The 21521-nt window shown below is 40.0% G+C and overlaps 1 protein-coding gene and 1 pseudogene across 1 annotated transcript in view; one reads left to right on the forward strand and one right to left on the reverse strand.

Moving 5' to 3' along the window:
* The window catches only part of Impg2 (interphotoreceptor matrix proteoglycan 2), a 62493-nt gene extending 54868 nt beyond the window's left edge, over nt 1-7625 (forward strand). Inside the window, exons 16-19 of the mRNA XM_050122347.1 lie at nt 3184-3394; nt 5310-5498; nt 6419-6620; nt 7542-7625. Of these exons, the coding sequence (XP_049978304.1) occupies nt 3184-3394; nt 5310-5498; nt 6419-6620; nt 7542-7625 (686 nt within the window). The remainder of the gene's footprint in view (nt 1-3183; nt 3395-5309; nt 5499-6418; nt 6621-7541) is intronic.
* A 12668-nt stretch (nt 7626-20293) lies between these two features.
* On the reverse strand, nt 20294-21236 carry LOC126488701 (60S ribosomal protein L6-like; annotated as a pseudogene).
* Nucleotides 21237-21521: the final 285 nt, after the last annotated feature.

Genomic DNA, 21521 nt, shown 5'->3' on the forward strand with positions numbered 1-21521 from the left:
ACAATGGTTGCTTACAAGATTTACAAAACAACCATCGTGTTTACCTCCCAGGCCTTTTTCTACACATTCTTTCCGGGTCTCTTTCACTTACTCTGCTTTTGCTTTGTCTCTGTGTTGCCATGACCCTAAATATGTCCTTTCTTCTTTCAGTAGATGATATATAGATAAACACTTTAAATTTCTATATTGATTCCTTTTAAGTTTTGTACCAGTATCTCTGCATTTTTGTGTGTGGTTGTTGAACTTAGGGCTTCCACACGCTAGACAAACCACCACTGAGCTATGTCCTCAGCCATCTTTTTTTGTTTTGAGACAGGCTCACCAAAGTTGTCCAGGCTGGCTTTGAATTACCTCTGCAGGATAAATTTTCAAGCCCCGGCCTCATCCTTCCAAGCAGTTGGGATTACAGCCCTGAGTCTCAAATCACCATGCCTTGCTTTACTGAACTCCATGTTTCTCTGTACTGATCAGGCTTCTCTGAGACGTATTATTTAATTGCTGGACAATCCCTGCTGGAGTGTATTTGACATATTCTACGTATACTAAATTGAAAGTATTTAAGAGTGAATTCTTAATTTGTGCATCCTTCTACTCTTCGTTTAATCTATGCTTCTCAGTCTCAACCAAAAACCTAAGAAGATCTGAAAAGTCACTCTTAGTTTGGTAGTTCCCATCACTGCAATGTTCAACTGTTCACCAAACTTACACTAATACTGAGTTATAAAATATCCCCAAACCAGGCTCTTGTCTCTGTTGTCATGGTTACTAGCCTATCCAAATGAACACCATATCTCAAATTGACCACTTCTTTCACTTCTCTAGCTCCTCCACCTGCCTCTTATCCAGACAGCAGTCCTAATACTCTGTAAATCAGCTTTTAGATGATCTTACATGGCTGCTTTATGTGTATCAATGGCTGGGCTGCTTTATGTGTATCAATGGCTGCCTGGTTCACATAGTCTGAACCCCATCTTTCTTCTTAGTATACTCAGTGATCTAACCTTTGGCCCACCATAGTCCAGTCAGATTGTGTGTTTTAGGTCCTCAGACACCCAGATCTTTCTGTGGCTTTAAAGGTTTTGCTTATTACTATCCCCTTTGACAAAATATTTCCTGATTAGTTTGGGCCTTGGTTCAAATGTTGCTTCTAGAAATCCCCATACTCCACCCTGGAGTTAGTCTTCCTATAACACTATGGTCATTTCTCTGTAACATGTAGCACACTTTTATAGTATTATCTTGTGTGGACAGTGGTTAACAACCATTTCCCAGCTGAAATTTCCATGAGGATGTGTGTCTGTTGTAGTAAGCACTTAGCCGAAACATAGCACAGTACTCTAAGTACCCGAGAGAATATTCTCAAAATGAACCACTGTTTTTGTTTGGAAGAACTTGAAGCAGAGAATACCACTGAAACATGAAATTTTGTTTTATTTTTTCCTTCTGCACAGCAGGGGATGGTGCTTTTGAGTAGGGGTTAGGTGGAATGTCTAGCATCATATTTCTGTACCCCTTTATTCCCAAACTTGTTTGAAAATGAGACCTACTTTTTTTCTAAGCTGGGGGAAAATGCAAGCCTTCTTTCCCTTGAAATCTTTGAAGGATCATTATTCATTGCAAATGGGAAAATGATTTAGCTAATCTTCCAATATTCAAATCTCTTGCTACATGAACTCTCTGAGGCTCTTTGCACAGTCTTGGCTGTATGGTGTGTGGAAGAAGCAATTAATTATAATTTGTAAGGCAAGAATGTTTGCCTTCACTTCATCGTTTATCATTTGCATGGCCCTAAACAAGCCATGTGAACTCTAAGTTGCTCATGTATTATATGGGCATTGTATTACCCGGCCTATATAGCTAATAAGGTGTGCCTCAGGACTAAACAAATATTCAAGAGGATTTGACTAGCTCTCTATATGAGCAGTATGACTCATTGTTGTTATTGTGATGGCGCTCTCCTTCCACTTTCAAAGTTCTGGAGTTCAAACCCTGGGCCTCAAACATGTTAGGCTGGTGCTCAGCCACTGAGCTATATATTTAACTCCTAGTCAACTTCTTTTTAAAAAGGATTACAATAGATAAGCACATTGCCTCGTAGTGTCTACTCTGTAGAAAAGAGATTCTATTATCCTCTTCCTCCTACACCCAGAAAGTAGTCACAAAGTTTAAAATTTTCAGATAGAATTGCTCTACTACATGTATATTTTAAATTGTTATTGTTGCTTTATGTCAACATTAGCTTAGATAAGCGCAACTTGTATTTTACCTAACTTTTTCACACTTGGTGTCTCCAAAATCTTTGCTTTTATTAATAAAGCGAAACTATATGCAACACCTATTGTATATACTTCTATTTTTAATTATGGCTTAGAATTAGATTATTTTATGATTACAAAGTCACTAGATAATTACTAGGCTATGAGGCGAATGCCCAGGGAATGCACAGTGGGATCCTGCTGTGCAGTCTCTTATAGAAACTGCCTGTGTGTTTTAGATAAGGTTTTCTGTATATCGTCTGTAAGTTCCAGAACAGTGAAAACATTTACTGATTAAAAAAAGATATTAATTTTTCTGTAAATGAAGAGATTACTAATTTTTGATCCTTTGTAGATAAACTTCATACTTTCTCACATATCATATGTCTATGATAATTTCTAGCTATTAGCTCTATTTTCAATATCTCTGCTGTTGTTTCCCCATTTGCTGTTTACCCCTTGCTGTTCACTATGGAAGAAAATATGGAGGGACCATAGTAGACCCATCCATAGTTAATATCTTACATCACTTTTGACTGGTTTTATTTTCCTAATTATTTTTTTGTCCTCGTCTCTTACCCAGTCCGTGAAAGAATAAGTTACTGAAGACAAAATATTGTTCAGAATGGCCTGAGGAGGCACAGGGATGATTTCCTTTTCTACCAGTAGTTCCTGCAAATCTCAACCACTCCCAATGCTGCTCTAGGATATCCCCACCTAGAATATCACCATATTTTCTAGACTCTCTTTTTATCCCATGAGCTCAGCGTGGGGCAGGCACACAACAGTGTGTGTAGAGGTGATGGTGTATTATTATGATGCAGGTTGGGATTTTTCCTATGGTGGTTTGAGGGAAGAACTTTCTTCATATACCTTAGTTATTGCACTTTGATTTTCCTCATGTTCTCTGATTCTTTCAATGCTTTAGGTGATGATGCCAACCCTTGCAAGTTCCAAGCCTGTAATGAATTTTCTGAGTGTTTGGTAAATCCATGGAGTGGAGAAGCAAAGTGCAAATGCTACCCTGGGTACCTGAGTGTGGATGAACTGCCCTGTCAAAGTCTTTGTGATCTACAGCCTGACTTCTGCTTGAATGATGGAAAGTGTGACATTATGCCCGGGCATGGGGCCATTTGTAGGTATGTTGCAATTAGAGATTTTGGCTTTTGAGGTTATCTATACTTCTGAAGAAAATAGGTTGACAGAATAATTGTGGGGCAGTCACAATAATGTTTATTATGTCTGGCAGTTTGATGGACACTGTCTGATTCTCATGTGAAGACTGGGTCCCTCAATAGGCCTGAATCACATACTCAGGAGGGTGCTTTTACGCTGTTAGGAAGTTGTAAACTTATTTTTTGAATGTGTCCTACTGCGAGTACTTGGATTATCTGGAGATCTTTGTAGGCTGCTTTGATGACGAGACCATCATTCTTTAGGTAAGATTTATATGTAAGATCAACACTCTACATGAAAAATAATTTATTCTTTGAAGATTTATTTTATTTTATGTGTATGAGTGTTTTCCTGCCTTCAAATCATATACTTGTCTGGTGCCCATGTAAATCAGAGGTGTTACATCCCCTGGGACTGGAGTTACAGATGGTTGTGAACTGACATGTGGATTCTAGGAACCAAATCCTGGTTCTCCAAGAGAACACCAAGTGTTCTTAACTGGTCACGAGCCATCTTTCCAGCTCTTAATGACTTTGTGTTCCTTTTAGACTAAAGTAACACATATAGTAAGGTTTTCAAAGTGACAACAAATGTATCTTCCTTGAGTCTGTGTAGAAGGAGGCCTCTTGTTCGTTTCTGGCTGCCCAGCTAGCTGAGACCTGAAATAACCACACAGAAACCGTATTAATTAAAACACTGCTTAGCCCATTAGCTCTAACTTCTAATTGGCTAACTCTTATATCTTAGTTTAACCCATCTCCATTAATCTGTGTACTGCCACATGGCAGTGGCTTACCAGAAAAATTGCCATGTCTGACTCTGGAAGTTCCATGACATCTCTCTCTAACTCTGCCCTTCTTTCTCCCAGCATCCAGCCTAGCTTTCCCTGAGTACCTAAGTTCTGCCTTGCTATAGGTCCAAAGCAGTTTCTTTATTCATTAATGGTAATCACAGCACACAGAGGGAACTCCCACATCAAGCTTGAGATCTGTTTGTAAAGGCAGAACCTCTGAGGAAACCACAGGCACACAACCCAAATAGACCAATGACCCTTTTCTGACCCCTGCCTGGAAAGAAACAAAACAAACAAAAAATCCAAACATACTGACTTCCCAGCCACACATAACCACAGATGCACAGCTGAAAGAGGAGGGAATTCTGGGAATAATCAGGAGGAACATAAATAAGATGTTAATGTGTGAATGTAAACATTGGCGTGAGACTCCAGACAGAGAAAATAGCTGGAGGTGATTCAATGCTTTTATACAAAAAAAGTGTAAGGTTTAACTAGGAGACTAATGGCAATTATAGTTTTTTGATGGCCAGGAAAATTAACATTATTTTACAAAGCAGTGATTTCCTTACTGTTATGGGGATTGAAGACATTTTAGTGCAAATCTGTTGACTTAAAACTTTGAGAATATCCTTAGGGTGGTCAGGGACAGGTGAGGTGTTAAAACTGCATTCTAGAAGCTACTAGTAATTGAGGGGCAGTCACCTTCCTTCCTGGGTGTGTACTTTTGTCGTCTGTAAATGAGAAGGTTGAATGTAATATTTCTTTAAGCCTTTCATATTTTAACCAGCCATTTAAAAACACTTGTTCAGGATCTGCTGGTCTATGTCTAGCATTGTATGTTGACTTTGATCAGAGGCTCATTTAACTTGTATGTCTGCTGGGAATGGAACCCAGGGTTTTATGTGCAGTAGGCAAACACGCTACTACTGGCCTATAGCCCAGCACTTCCTTCAAGTCTTTAATGAAGATGCACATGATCAGAATTTATATATCCACCTTTCCCATTCCATTGAAGATTCTGTTTGCTGCCATTTAGAGCAAAGTGATTCAGATCTTGAGTTTGGTGACTATTTTTTTTACAGATGCCGGGTTGGTTCGAACTGGTGGTATCGAGGCCAACACTGTGAGGAGTTTGTGTCTGAGCCCTTTGTCATAGGCATCACCATAGCCTCTGTGGTTAGCCTTCTCCTTGTGGTTTCTGCTGTCGTCTTCTTCACTGTGAAGACACTTCAGGCTCATAATATCAGGAGAGAAAGGCAGAGGCCCACCAGGTAAATAAGGAAAGAGCTTCCTAATGGGACTGGATGCCTCTTTACTAATTGCTTACTATGTACCAAGTACTGGGCAGAGAGCTGGGTGGAGACAGAGAGCTGCGAAGTTGAAGGAAACACCTAAAGACATCTAGGTAGTCTGTGAATAAGATTCTGAGAGGCCTGGATGAGGACTGAACTAGAGAGTCTTGAGAGTTTGGTGATTATCGTGACAGTGGAATAGAAGAAAGTCCCTTTGCAGGGGATGGGTGGGTCTCTTTGTACTAGTGAGGGAACATGAGCCAGGTCAAGGAGGCCCATGTGAATGTCTTGGTGTACTGCTAGAGTCCCCAAGAGTTACTTTAGGTCAGTCTCCCCTGCCTCTGTCCTAGCTAAGGGACACCCCTTCTGAGAGCACCAAGACAGGCTTCCATTACTCTTAAGCTGAATTTTCAACAGACTGAGATCTTATTTAGGGCAAAAGCCAATGAATTCTTTGGCTCATCAGCATTTAGAGAGGTCATGGCACATAGTCTCTGCTCAGCAAATTCAAACTGAATTGAATTCAATTGAGGCCCAGGGCTTTCGGTCCTCCAGTGTTTGAGTTTTTGTGAGAACTTTCTATGTGGTTACATATGATTATCTCATAGATGTTGCTCTGGAAATGATGGAGCTGTGTTTATTTAATGAAATACTATTCACTGGCAGACGTAGTTCCCAGCCAATATGTGTCAGATACTGTGGGGAAATCTCATGAGGGAAACGGTGTAGTAGAGACACCTGAGACTCATTTAGACCTGTCTCATAGTTCCCCTGACTCCACATCTATGTCCACTGCCTTTTCCCTAACAGAAACCTTGTCCCAGAAACATAGCCTTTCACATAGTTGAACACCCAGGGGAGCTCTTTAATCAATCATGCGTTTCTTCCCGTGGCTCCAGCAGCCAGCCCGACAGCCTGTCGTCTGTGGAGAATGCTATGAAGTATAACCCTGCATATGAAAGCCACTTGGCTGGATGTGAGCAGTATGAGAGACCCTGTAGCCATCGACCGTTCTATAGCTCAGCTAGTGAAGAGGTGCTTGGGGGGCTGAGCAGAGAAGAAATCAGACAGATGTATGAGAGCAGTGACCTTTCCAAAGAGGTAGGAGACTTCCATTTCCATCACCACATGTGTGTGGGCGTGTGTGCATACGCATGGTGCTAGTCTTAGTGAGCATGCATGTAGGCGTGTGTGCATATGCACGGGGCAGGTCTGTGTGAGCATGTGTGTGGGCATGTGTGCTTATGTACAGGGCAGGTCCATGTGAGCATGTGTGTGGGCGTGTGTGCTTATGCACAGGACGGGTCCATGTGAGCATGTGTGTGGGTGGGTGTGCATATGCACGGGGCCGGCCCATGTGAGCATGTGTGTGTGTGGGTGTGCATATGCACGGGGCAGGTCTGTGTGAGCATGTGTGTGGGCATGTGTGCTTATGTACAGGGCAGGTCCATGTGAGCATGTGTGTGGGCGTGTGTGCTTTTGTACAGGGCAGGTCCATGTAAGCATGTGTGTAGTCATGTGTGCATATGCACAGGTCTGAAGAGATGATGAAGAATATTTAGGTTAGTTATTACCTGATGGTGTTTCCCAGAGTATGCAGGGGTTATGAAATTTTGAGCTGGTCCTTACTCCCTACCCAGTGACTTATTTTTCTACAATTAGAAAATTCTCTATGCTTTCTTCATTCCTCTCTTAGGAATAGATGCTAGAGTTAGGGCGGTTTGCATAGGATCTATGCAGAAATAGTTTTCCTTTCTTTTCGGTGGTGCTGGAACTTAAACCCAAGGCCTTGTGCATGCTAAGCAAGTGCTCACCACTGTGATACATGGGCAGTCTTCATTCATAGAGTATCTAGAACTCTATAGGTGGAGCCTTCTGTTTTGCTAAAGGGGGGATTCTTTCTTCAGATCTTTCTTGGGTATTCCAGAAACTCACAATTCCTTATTATAATTAGATACCCTTTAAAAGGCAGCTGGGGTTTTTCTGATGCAATTCATAGCCTTCCTTTTTTCTTTGTTCAAGGAAATTCAAGAGAGAATGAGGATTTTGGAACTGTATGCCAATGATCCCGAGTTTGCGGCTTTCGTGAGAGAGCATCAAATGTAAGCACTGCCACAGCCCCGTGATGCTGGGCCTTAGTGGTTTGCTGTAAACTAAAACTGCCAGCATAAGCAAGTAATTACTGCCCACGTGTCAGGGGTCTTGTTAATAACTAACCTTTATTAAATTTGTCAGAGTTTGTGCTTGTCCACAGAGATTATCTCGTTTAAGTCTTCAAATGGCTCCATGAGATAGATTTATCTTGTGTGAAAAAGGAAACCTTGGAAAGATGATTTTTACTTAAGAGACGATATTGGCAGTAAGTTGCAGAGAAGATTAAAAACCAACTCACATTGATGTTGGCCTAGAGCCTTGAGCTAGGTTATCATTTCTCTCTTGCTACCATAGATCTCGCCAGGAATCTGACGCTATACAATATCTTCCATTGGGGGTTTCCATAAAGTAGCCATCAATCTCCCATACTTAAACATAATCTTTCATTTGCTCCTCTACAGACACTTTCAGGGGGCTTTGGACTACATTTCATTAAATGTGCCCCCTTGCTTTCCTCAGGCTCCGTTCTGTCTCTTTCTACTTGTTTTAATCATATCTCTTGGGCAAGTGTCTGTAATTCTCTCTTTACAAAGATAAATTAGCCTATAAAGAGACCCCATGGGCAGTGGCTGACTGCGGTGGGTGACACTGCACTTTGATGTTGGTATTTGCTCCTTCCAGTTCCTCATGGATGGCTTCCAAGCCAGAGCAATCGATATGTCTTTGTAAAAAATTAGGGTCAGGATCGCAGCTGAGGCCTTGAGCAGATACTCAGAGCCTCTGACCGATAGGACACATGGCCAACAAAGAAACTGAGTGAGATGATTTTTAGATTTCATATTCATGGTAGCAATGCTTCTAAAAGTCCCTCTGAGAAGGTGCTGACACCTTGCTAAATGCTGTCAGAGCAACAGTAGCAGGGCTTGCTTTCAAACCAGAACACCCACTCCTTCCTGCAGCGCCAAGCAGAACAAGGCTTATCAGTTAGTTTTAGTAGTAGCCAGAAGAAAGAATACAAATGTGTGTGTTGTAGTATTCCCCAAGACCCTCTCTAAGTCCCTCAGAGACACTGGCCTGAGTGTGTTTCCTGAATTAAAAAAAGCATTGCACCGAGGGTATGAAAATACATGCCTGTAATTTCAGCACTTGCAAGGCTGAGGCCAGCCTGGGTTGCCTGCTACAAACCCATCAAATTAAATAACTAAATAAATAAAATGTATCAGATTTAGATTAAGATAGTGAAAGAAAGGATTCATCCTAATTAAGGATTATGACTACAGGCTTTGGTTTCTTCTGGTGGACTGCACAGCATTAGAGTGTATTTTAAAAGCCCATGAAACAAGAATAGCCTCGGAAACTAAGGACACTGGATCCAGGCCCTACAGCACTAAGAGGGATGCTCCACATGGGAGGAAGGTCCCACGAGGTCCCACCCACCCCTAAGGGACTATGGGCAGTTAAGGGTTGCCTCAGGAGAGGTGTCATTCACTTCAGTGATCTAACCACTGCCGAGTTGCTCACATTCCAGTAAATAACCTTCTACTCATGCTCTTGCAAGCAATTGTAACTCAACAGAGTGGCCCATGTGTAAACAGAAGAAAGGATGAAAATGGGAGGGGCACTGTTGGGAAGAAGGGGATGGTGGGAGTGGGTAAGAGAGGGTGGCGTGTGTGTGTGTGTGTGTGTGTGTGTATGAGAGAGAGAGAGAGAGAGAGAGAGAGAGAGAGAGAGAGAGAGAGAGAGAGAGAGAGAGAGAGAATAGGATCAAAACACTGTACTGTGTGTGGAATTGACAAAGACTAAAAGAATAATAAAAAAAGGAAAAGAAAAACCAGGGTTGCTGGTAGGGAGTAGGTGGCATTGAAAACATTCGGGCACATGCTCCAAACAGCATTTCCATTCTCCGTTTTCCCAGATACCAAGCACGTGGCCCCACAATATGTTAATGGGATTAATTTGAGATTCAGTAAAAACTTGTGGCATTGGTAGAAGTTTAAAAAGAATTAGCAGAGAGAGCATGTACCCACGCATGCACACCACACACACACACACACACACACACCACACACGCACGCACGCACACACACACACCCCATACACAAGTCTTTAAGAAAACAGGAAACATGGGTGATTTACTGAAGGAGTCATGTAGTGGTGATATACTACAGTAGAAATATATTTCAGCACATTAATCCTTTTCCAATGAACTGTTCTTTATTTTCTCACGGCAGGGAGGAGTTTTAACGGAAATGCCCATTTATTGACACCAATCAGATGCTTGGAGGAGATGGAGAAGGCTCGTTACCTCTGCTGTATCATTAACTCGGAGTTTGAACATGATGGAAGAAGAATTTTTATTGAAGAAGAATAAATAAATGTGGGACATACTTCCTATCCCCACTGCAGCTTAAGGACTTTTTTTGGTCCATCTTCCCCCTCCCCCCCCCCCCCCCGCCACCACCAGCCACAGCTTAAGTTTTTGGAATGTAGCAAAAATTGTGATAAATTACATTTCTATGAAGATCAAGAGATGTAGCTAAAGAATTTTAAATCGGTGTGAATTCTGATTTTGGGAAGTATTTTAAAAACAAACAAACCAGAGTCAAACCAAAAACCTGAATCCAGACCCATGAGCTGGGGCTGCAGTGTTCTGCCTCTGCCTCTCTGAGAACTGTGCTCTAGCCTTTCTCTTAAGAACGTAAGATGAGACTATTACAAAAAGGAGTCAAGCTTAGTAAGTCACGGCTTTGTGGCATGTTTGTTAAAGTCAAATGGAGATGGAGGAGGCTATGAAGTAATTTTAGTATAGTTTAATATAGTCAAATATTCACCTAGATAAAAATTAGACTAGATAAAAATTAGCAAACTGATGACCTAATCATCACCTAGAGAAAAACTAGACTTTTGGAGCAAACTGCTGAACTAAATAATCTTTAGCTGTTGGCGTGTGGCCTAGTTTTGTACCTTCCTGAGCACAACAATCGAGACCACAGTGTTGTTAGTTATGCTGATATGGGCTACAGTTTTGTTGTCGACTTGACACACCCGAGAAGAGTGAAATCAAGGAACTACATCCATCACATTGACCCACTTGATTGCTAATTGATGTAGAAAGGCCCAGCCCACTGTGGGCGATAGCATCCCTAGGCAGGGGGTGGGGAAAGGTAGCTGAGGCAACCAGAGGAAGCTACCCAGTAAGCACTTTCTTTTGTGCTTCTTCTTCAAGTTCCTGCCTTGAGTTCCTGCCTTGGCTTCCCTTTAAGGTAGACTGTAACTTGTAAGCCAAATTAACTCTTTCCTTCCCAAAGTTGCTTTTAGTTTTAGTCAATATTTAATGACAGCAATAGAGGAAGCAAAGGACTGTGATACCCTATTCTTTAAGCTTTCAGGAATAGTACCCTTGAATGACGTTTCAATGATTTTCATTAGTCTTAGACAAAGGGAACCATGTGGGCATTGAAGGGGTGAGTGTTAGATAAACGACACGACAGACATACTTTGCAGATGGACTGACCAGACAAAGTCACTACTTAATGTTCCCTGAGGGCTTTTGAGGTGGGACTGTGTCTCAGGCAATCCTAGGATCTTCTATAGTTCCTGGTGTATGAATTTGGAAAACAGCACTTACCGATCTCACATATCACCAGTGAGCTCATCTGTTACTTCTCTGTGTAATGCTGTTGTCTAGATGAAATCCCACCTACCCAAGCAGGATAATGCTTTTGGCGCAATTAAGATATTCTTAAAATTGTCTAACTTGGAAAAGTCTATACTTTATAAACTGCAATTAAAAATGGAAGTTTTTTTCTCTTTTTACCTATGGTTATTTTGAATGGATAGTGGGGTAAAGGCAAAATAATCATGATGATTAATTTAAAGGCACACAGGCAGAAGATCATCATTCAAGCAGTTCATGAGGACACCTTTATGTCTGCTAAAACTGTCCTAAAGTTCATTATTTATTTTGGATAAGGTATACAATGGCTGCAAGATAAAATACCTGGTTCATTTATTTTTCTTAAATTGGTTGTTGTAAGTTTCACTAATTAGGAGATCAGCAAAAACTGGAATAGGAAGAATGAGCAACTTAGTATAAGAAAACGGGGTCTTAGGAGACTAACTTACCTTCATTAAATTGAAAGGTTTAAGCCAAGAAAAATATGGGTCTGTTTTTTTCTTCCTAAAATGTTTCCAATGATTCCCAGTAGAAATAGGTGGGGCCAGCCTTCATTAATAACCCAGCTGCGGTGAGTCAGTATTCTAGCTCATTCTGTTCCCAAGTGTGCCGTCAATGCAGAGGAATGATGTAAAGGTTACAGTCCTTAAACTGAGAGTATTGTGTCCCACAAAGTACCCTGCCTGGAGGTGGGAAGATGGGAGGGTCTTATTGCATAGTCGATGATGTAAAAGTTTGCCTGTAAATTTCTTTGATTCATGCATTTTGTAATATGTGACTGTTCTTAAGTCATAAGAGACAAGTAAAGCCACTCCCCCCATGACAAAAAGCCCCTGGCTTAATCATTTCTCTCAACTACATAGTTAGTACTACAGCCTAGGCCAAATGATTATGAATCCTGAATTTTTTCTCTTATTTGATTAATTAAGGACATAGTTGGGGAGAAATCATGTTATAAGAGACAGGTATAATTATATGTCTAAACTACTTGGTGATTCCTAAATAGTAATGTGCATATCCTAATACATAATTAATATTGAATATGGTTAATGGCATACTGTTCTTTTTAATTTTCTTTATGGCAGTTTATTCAACATGTGATCAAATTCAATTTACTATACTACTTTCTTGAATGTTTATAATCTTAATATTAGTTGATTAGAAATAAAATTTAAGACTTTATGTATGTATAAGGATCCTTCAATTCTCATGTATATAACCATGGTGTATTCATTAGAAACACGTCTTTCAAGAACTTGCCTTTCACTTGTCGATTAGAAAAACAATGGTATCTCTTAGCAACAACTGAACTGCAGACACCATTCAAGATGTGAATGCCTTGAGGAGATGAAAATGACTCTTTGATCGTAAGGAAGTGAGATTAGGAGAATCAGAAGTGGAGCTGGAGCCTAGCTGCTGTCTGAATTTTGTTGATAGTTAATGACACTGAGTCATGATTTGGCTTTAGTCAAGCTTTACTCTTTTAAACACTTTCAGTTTTTCCTCATATGCTTAACTCATCAATGGAACCAAGACTGATGAGTGATTAAAGGAAGATTAGGTGGGTTGGCTGGTACCAGTCTTTGGTGACCTGTCTAAAGAGAACGGAGGAGACATGGCCACATGGGAGACGTCAGGGAGATAATCAGCAAACAGTTATCTGGGCAGTTTATTTCTAATGTGTTGGTAGCCAGAAACCTCAGCTTTCAGGCTTTTTCTCTTGTGTTTGCCTGCTGTCTTGCTGGCATAAGGACAGGGGAAAATTCTAAATAAATGTTAGTAAAAGGGTAGGAAGGTAGTTTTGATTGGATTTCAGAAATCATGTTTTAAAAAAACCCACAAGATGAGAGAAGTAGGCCCAATAAACATCTGTTGATTAATCTGTGACCCAATTTTTAGAATAGTGAATGATAGGCTGGCTGTGAGCCCTGATGAAGGTCTGGAAGAGCCCAGCACTCTGAACTCAGACCTCACCAACCTGGCCTACTTTCTGGGCTTTATGACCTTATTTTCCATCCAAATTAGTCTTTGATGGACTGAGCTCATAACATAACATTGAACTTGTCACCAAAACCTCACATCTTGTATCATGCCCACCCCCTTTTTTTATTAGAATGAGTGACTATTTTAATGTAAAAAAAAGTTGAGGAATAAGTCTTTTATAAGTAATATCAAAATGCATGTGGGTTTCTGGAAAGATTTTCATTATCCTGAAAGAGTAATTCTTTGTCAATATGGTACTTTATCTTGGCAGATTTGGGCAAGAGCATTTTGGCACATGGACCTTTCAGTGAGCCACCAACAAGACCCCAAATTCCTTTCATGCCTTTCTCTGCTATTACCCATTTTGGGTTGTGACTATTTCTTAACTTACACCATTGTCATCCCACTAAACAGAATTGGGGTCATGGCTTACTTATTATCTTGAAGACTGGAGAGCACTTGATGCAGAACTGGTCTACAATGATGATTATTTCAATGATAGATCGGTAGATACCCATTTTATGACTAGCAAGCAAATTACTAGTTTTTTTTTCAAGGCGCTCACTAGTTAGACCTGTTTTATGAATTAGAAACCACTAAAATTCTGGTCTAGTTTAGAAAACACTTTTAAAAGTATTTTGAGAATTAGATTTACATGTTTATTGAACAATTTACTATTGTAACAGAGTAAGCATCTTAGGAAGATCTAAGAGAATATATTGGACTATAATACTCAGATGAAGTAACTACTGTAGTTTGAATGTAATTGGCCCCCAGAAGCTCAAAGGGAGTGCACTATTAGGAGGTATGACTTTGTTAGAATAGATATGGCCTTGTTGGTGCATGGGTGTTGGTCTTTGAGGCCTCCGTGACACAATTTACTTCCTGTTGCCTATGGATCAAGATGTAGGAGTCTCAGCTCCTTCTCTAGCACCATGTCTGCCTACATGTTGCCATGTCCTACCATGATGAAAATGAATTGAACCTCTGAACTGTAAGTGAGGCCACCCCAATTAAATGTTTTCCTTCATAAGAGTTGCTGTGGTCGTGGTGTCTCCTCACAGCAATAAAAACCCAAACTAAGCAGACTACACTTTTAAAAGTATTTTGAGAATTAGATTTGAGAAGCAGACTCCACAGAAGCAGGACTGGTCCAGTGACCTGGGCCAGAGCAGGCCCTAGGCAGAGAACTCCACAGGAGCAGGAGCAGATTCATACGAGGGACATTTGCAGAATCAGGACTGGTCTAGTGACCGAGGCCAGAGCAGGCCTGAGGCAGCTTGCTCCACAGAAGCAGGACTGAGCCATTGACCTAGGCTGGAGCAGACCTGACACAGTGAATTCCACAGGAGCAGGTACAAGGGAGCAAGCCCTGAGGGAGTGGGCTGGAGCCAGAGATCTCTCTGGATTCAGGCATGAGTCTGGGACCTAAGAGGGTGTAGGTAGGAACCAGAGACCTCTGTGGGTCCAGGAAAGAGTCTAGGACCTTCAAGGGAGTAGGCCTGAGCCAGTACTCCAGCAGGACCAATCCCAAGCCAGGGACATCTGTAGGAGTGGATCCAGACCAGAGACATTTACAGAAACAGTTCTGAGATGGCAACCTAGGCCAGAGCAGGCCTGAGACAGTGAGCTCCATGGTAGCAGAGCAAACCCTGGGAGCACTGAGCAACCTACAGGAAGAGGAAGGGACCAATGGGGTGATTGGAACCGTGGCACTGACTGCACCATGAGGAACAACCATCTGAGCCTTGGATCGACTGGAACCTGGAAGATTGATCACCAGAGTCAGATAGCCCCGACTACACCAATTAGAAGAAAAGATGGGTAAACAAGGTAAGAACACATGCAACACCACAAAGAACAGCACAACACCAGTAAAATCTAGTGACCCTACAACAGCAAGACTTGAACAACCAAATATGGATGATGAAGAAGAAAATGACCTAAAAAGTAACTTCAGGAGAATGTTTGAGGCCCTTAAAGAGGAAATGAGAAATTACATCAAAGAAATGGAGGAAAAGACAAACAAAAAATTGAAAAACATCAATAAATCCCTTAGAGAAAACCAAGAAAAAGCAATGAAACATACAAAAGAAACTATTCAAGACTTGAAAACTGAAATAGAGAAAATAAAGAAAACATAAGCTGAGGGAATTATAGAAAAAATCATGAGAAAATGATCAGGAACCACAAACACAAGCATAAACAGCAGAATACAAGAGATGGAAGAGAGAATCTCAAGTGCTGAAAACATTAGAGGAAATAGACTGATCAGTCAAAGAAAACATTAAATCTAACAAAAGCTTAACACAAAATATCCAGAAAATATGAGACACCGTGGAAAGACCAAACCCAAGAATAGTAAATATAGAAGGGGAAGTTCAACTCAAAAGCACAGAAAATATATTTTAAAAAAAATCATAGAAGAAATTTTTCCTAACCTAAAGAAAGATATGCCTATGAAGATATAAGAAGCTTACAGAACACCAAAGAGAATAGATAAAAAAAAAAAGTTCCCTTGCCACATAATAATCAAAACACTAAAATACAGAATAAAGAAAGACTATTAAGAGCTGCAAAGGAAAAAGGCCAAGTAACATATAAAGGCAGACCTATCAGAATCACACCTGACTTCTCAGTGGAGACAATGAAAGTCAAAAGGTCTAGGTCAAGTGTTATGAAGACATTAAGAGACCACGGATGCCAGCCCAGACTACTATACCCAGCAAAACTTTCAATTACCATAGAAGGACAAAACAAGATATTCCATGACAGAACCATATTGAACCAATACCTAGCCACAAACCCTACACAAAGTACTATAAGGAAAACTCCAACCCAAGGAAGTTGGCTACATCAACAAAAACACAGACAATTGGTTATCTCACAGCAGCAAATCCCAAAGAAGGGAAAAAAAACACACAAATTAACATCACTAACAACAAAAACTAAGTTAACAGGAGATAGCAACCACTGGTCATTAATATCCCTTAATATAAATGGACTCAACTTACCTATAAAAAGACACAGGCTAACAGGCTGGATACTAAAACAGAATCCATCCTTCTTCTGCACACAAGAAACACATCTCAACCTCAAATACAGACATCACCTCAGAGTAAAGGATTGGGAAAATTTTTTTCCAATATAATGGACATAAGGAACAAGCTGGTATAGCTATCCTAATATCTAACCTAATATCCTAATATCTAACAAAATAGACTTCAAACTAAAACAAATCAAAAGAGATGTAGTGATATGAGCGGCGGGGCTGCGTCCCCGGCACCCAACCGCCCACATGGCTTAGCTTTACCCTAAATAATTACACGGAAACTGTATTCTTTTAAACACTGCCTGGCCCGGCTAGTTCCAGCCTCTTATTGGCTAGCTCTTACATATTGATCTAACCCATTTCTAATATTCTGTGTAGCTCCACAAGCTGGCTTACCAGGAAAGATCTTAACCTGCGTCTGTCTGGAGTGGGAGAATCATGGCTCTTCCACTAAGCTTCTTTCTCCCAGCATTCTCTTCTGTTTACTCCACCCACCTATGTTCTAACCAATAAAATGGGCCAAGGCAGTTTCTTTATTAGTAAGAAATCACTCCCACATCAAAAGACAAAGAAGAACATTTCATATTAATCACAGAAAAAAATCTGTCAATAGGACATCTCAATATTGAACATTTATGCCCCAAATACAAGGGCACACTCATATGTAAAAGAAGCACTTCTAAAGCTTAAATCATACATTAAATCCCACACACTAATAGTGGGAGACTTCAACACTCCCCTCTCACCACTGGAAGGGTCCATCAGACTAAAAATTAACAGAGAAATAAGGAACTAACAGATATTATGACTCAAGTGGACTTAACAGACATCTTTAGAATATTCCATCCAAACATACAAGAATATACCTTGTTCTCAGCACCTCACAATTTCTGAAAAATTGACCACACATTCAGTAACAAAACAAACATCAACAAATACAAAAAAATTGGAATAGCCCCATGTATCTTATCAGGTCATCATGGCTTAAAACTAGAATTCAACAGCAATATTAATTCCAGAAAACCCACAAACACACGGTCACCTGAATCATCAATGGGTCAAGGAAGAAATGAAGAGAGAAATTAAAGACTTCCTAAAATTCAATGAAAATGACCACACAGTATACTCAAATTTATAGGACACAATGAAAGCAGTGTTAAGAGGAAAGTTTATAGGACTAAATGTCTACATAAAGAAGTTGGAAAAATCCCACACTAGTGAATTAACAGATCATTTGAAAACTTTAGAACAAAAAGAAGCAAACTTACCCAAGAGAACTAGACAGTAGGAAATAATCAATTTGAGAGCTGAAATCAACAAAATAGAAATAAAATCATACAAAGAATCAATGACACCAAGAGTTGGTTCATCAAGAAAATCAACAGAATAGACAAACCTTTATCCAAACTAACCAAAACACACACAGAGAGAATATCCAAACTAACAAAATAAGAAATGAAAAATGGGACATAACAATAGATACAGAGGAAATCCAGAGAATCATCAGGTCATATTTCAAAAACCTGTACTCCACAAAATTGGAAAACTTAGACGAGGAAATGGACAATTTTCTGGATGAATATCACTTACCAAAATTAAATTAATACCAGATTAGCAAATTAAATAGACCTATAACTGTTAAAAAACAGAAACAGTCATCAAAAGTCTCCCAACCAAAAAATAAAGCCCTTGACCAAATGGTTTCAGCTCAGGGAGACATACATGGATCTAATCTACATGGGAAATAGAAAAAGACAAGATCTCCTGAGTAAATTGTTTGTATGGGGACCTTGGGAGAGGTTTGAAGGGGAGGGGAGATGCAAGGAAAGGAACAGAGAAAAATGTATACTCCAATAAAATAAAATAAAACAAAATAAAAAATAAAGTTACTGCTTAACCAAAGTATATACACCATAGCTTATTCATTGATGACATTTTGCACTTGAATATTGTATTAATTTGTGTATAATGTCATAATAAAATGACATAGATTGATTTACATAACAAAAGTTTTATTTTCTCTCCACTCTGAGGTTGGAAGTCCAAGCTCAAAGGAGCAGTAATATTGGCACCTTGGGTTCCTCAGGCTCTGGTTGCACCTGTCATATGACATCCTCATGTTGGATAAGTCCCATATAAAAAAAGGCCTTTGTTAATCATCCTCTTAATAATTTTGTGTCCAAGTAATCTCACAGTCTCAGATATTAAGGGTTGATTATTTTACATATGAATGTAGGCTCACAATTCAAACATTAACAAAAACAGAGATGAGAGTTACCCATCTCTTAAGGTTCTTCCATGCTACTCCTGTGTTAACTACTCTTCTATAACCTTAAAAATATACAAAAATTTACTTGTCATATTTATCACCATAATACATTTTCTTATTTTATTTGTTCATTATGTATTTATTTTGTGTGTTTGCTTGTTCATGGGGGGCACCTACCTGGCACAATGTTATCATGAAAGCATATTGGATTTTGTCAGACACCTTTTCTGCATCTGTCGAGACGATGATGTGATTTTTGTCTTTAAATTCATTTATATGACTTACTACATTTATTGGATTAATGTGTTTTGAACCATCATGGTGTCTCTAGGATAAATCAGTTTGGCCATGTCTGAGTCCCATTTTGGCTTGCAAGAATTTTATTAAGAGCTTTTGTCTTGTGGTAGGATGGAGTATCCTTTGGGCATATTCCCAGGAGTGGTATAGCTGGGTATATTGAGGTATATTGATTTACACAGTGCCTGTACAAGTTTGTATTCCCACCAGCAGTGGAGGAGTGTTCCTCTCTCTCCACATCCTCACCAGAATGGCCTAGTTTTATTTTAACTTGACATGCTATGTTTGGTTGATATCCCTGGGAGGCCTGGCCTTTTCTGAAGGGAAAGTAGAGGAGTCAAAAGGAGGAGGGGGGAGAGAGGGTATGTGGGGAAAGGAGAGATGGGAGGAGAAAAAAAGGAAAATCCATAGTTGGGATGCAATATATAAGTAAAGAGTAAATTAAAAACAAAAGAGTTATTGCTTCTATGATCACCAGGAATATTGGTCTACAGCTCTCTTTTGTTGTGATATCTTTGCCTGGCTTTGTAGTCAGAATTTGGAAGTGCTACTTCTGTTTTTGCTTTTTGGATCAATTTGAGAACTATTGTTGGTAGTTCTTTGAAAGTCTGGTAGAATTCTACAGTGAATCTATGTGGACCTGTTGTTATTGTTGTTGTATAATGTATTATTTTTGTCATAAGACTTTATTATTTTTAAAGATTTATTTTATTTTTATTTCATATGTACGGTCCTTTGCTTCCATGTATGTCTGTGTACCACATGTATGCAAAGCCTGTGAGCCAGAAGAGGGCATATGATTCCCTGAAACTGGAGTTATGGACAGTTGTGAGCTGCCATGTGGGTGCTGGGAATCAAGCCTGGTCCTCTGAAAGAGCAACTGCTAAGCCATCTCTCCAGCCATGACTTTTTATTGTCACGTTCTCTGTATTTGCTGCGGCTATGTTTAAGTTGTTGATTTTTCTTTTAACTTTGGCTATTTGGATGTATACAGAAATCCATCCATTTGTTTTAGGGTTTCAGTTTAATGGACTATCTATCAGTTTTTAGAGTATTACCTTGTGAGTTTCTGAATTTCTTTGGTGTCTCTTGTAATGTTTTCCTGTTCATCTCTAATTTTATTAATTTGGCCTCCTTTCTTCCTTTTGTTAATTTGGTTAAGGGTCTGTCAATCCTTTTATCTTTCCAATCAACTAGCTATTAGATTAACTGTTTTGTGAATTTTTTGTTTCTTTTTTCATTAATTTTTACCCTTGTTTTACTATTTCTTCCTTTTGACTAGATTTGTTTGCTTTGTTCTTATTTTTAACAATTTTGAGATGCAGCATTATTTATTTGTGCTCATTCTGATCTTTTTAAATGTAGGCATTTAGAGCTGTAACGATCCCTCTGAGGACTCTTTTTTTTTTTTTTTGACACATAAAGTTGTTTAATTAGGTTGTCAGCAATTTAGAAAACCAGTTTGTGAGGATACATCCCGTTCGTCAGACAGAACTGAGAGCGCAGGTAGCCCTGCAGCTGAGGAACAGCTTTGATCTTTGGCAGAATCTGCGAGTCCACCGCTTTCTGATCAGCCTTGCGCTGCTCTGTAATCTCATATTTCTCCTTCTCTGTGTCAAAAAGCTCGCCCTCCTGATGCCTGGGCTTACGCAGCTGCTTTTTCTTGAAGTAAGCATCAGTCAGGTGTTTGGGGATTTTAACTGTGCTGATATCAACTTTTGTAGAGGTGGCGATGACAAACTTCTGATGTGTTCTTCTCAAGGAACTCTGTTGAGGGCAAGAGGTCCTGTCACAAGCAGCAAACCACTGCCCAGTTGCTTCAGGAAAACCACTCTCTTGCCCCTGTGGCGCCCGGTAAGGATGATGAGGACAGTCCCAGGAGTGATGCTGGCACGCAGGCGTCTCACGTGCTGACTGAAGGGCTTTTTGCCATGGCTCAGCAGCTTCCGAGGCACATCTTCAGTAGGATAATACCTGGGCATTTTTCGAAGCTTAACCACCCGGGTACCACCATTCTTGTCACCACCAACTGGTTTTGTGACAGTGGCAAGGACCTTTTCCTTTTCTTCTTCTTTTCAACCTTGGTTTTCGCAGCTGTGTATTTCCTTTTGTACATGGCCTTTCTGGAATACATAGCAGATCGGGAGTACCTGCCAATTCCTCTAACAAGGACTGGATTTAGGCTGCAATGGGGCTTCCCTTTCTTGAGCTTTTTAGCCTTAGGGTCACCCTTTTTGGCTGCACCAGCGGCAGGGGCATCACCGCCAGCCTTCTTGGCTGCAGGTTTCTTCTCTTTTGTATCAGGTTTCTTGCCTTTTTCACCCGCCATCTTGCAAGATGGGAAAGAGAACTCCTGAGGACTCTTTTGATGCATCTCAGAGGTTTTTCATTTGCTTCATCTTATGTTTTCGTTTTCATTTATTACCAGGAAATTTTAATTTATTTTTTTGTATTCCTCATCATTCAGCAGTGTTCTTTAATCTCTATGAGTTTGCTATTGATTTCAAGTTTTACTGTTTGTGATCAGATAGGATACATGAAGTTATTTCAATATTTTCATGTTTGCTGAGGTTTGTTTTGTGTCTCAATATGTGGTCTATTTTAGAGAAACTTTCATGGGTTGCTGAGAAT

This window comes from Alexandromys fortis, unplaced genomic scaffold, assembly GCF_014885135.2.
Source record: "Alexandromys fortis isolate MF-2015 unplaced genomic scaffold, M_Fortis_MF-2015_v1.1 scaffold_187, whole genome shotgun sequence".
In the NCBI taxonomy this organism is placed as follows: domain Eukaryota; kingdom Metazoa; phylum Chordata; class Mammalia; order Rodentia; family Cricetidae; genus Alexandromys; species Alexandromys fortis.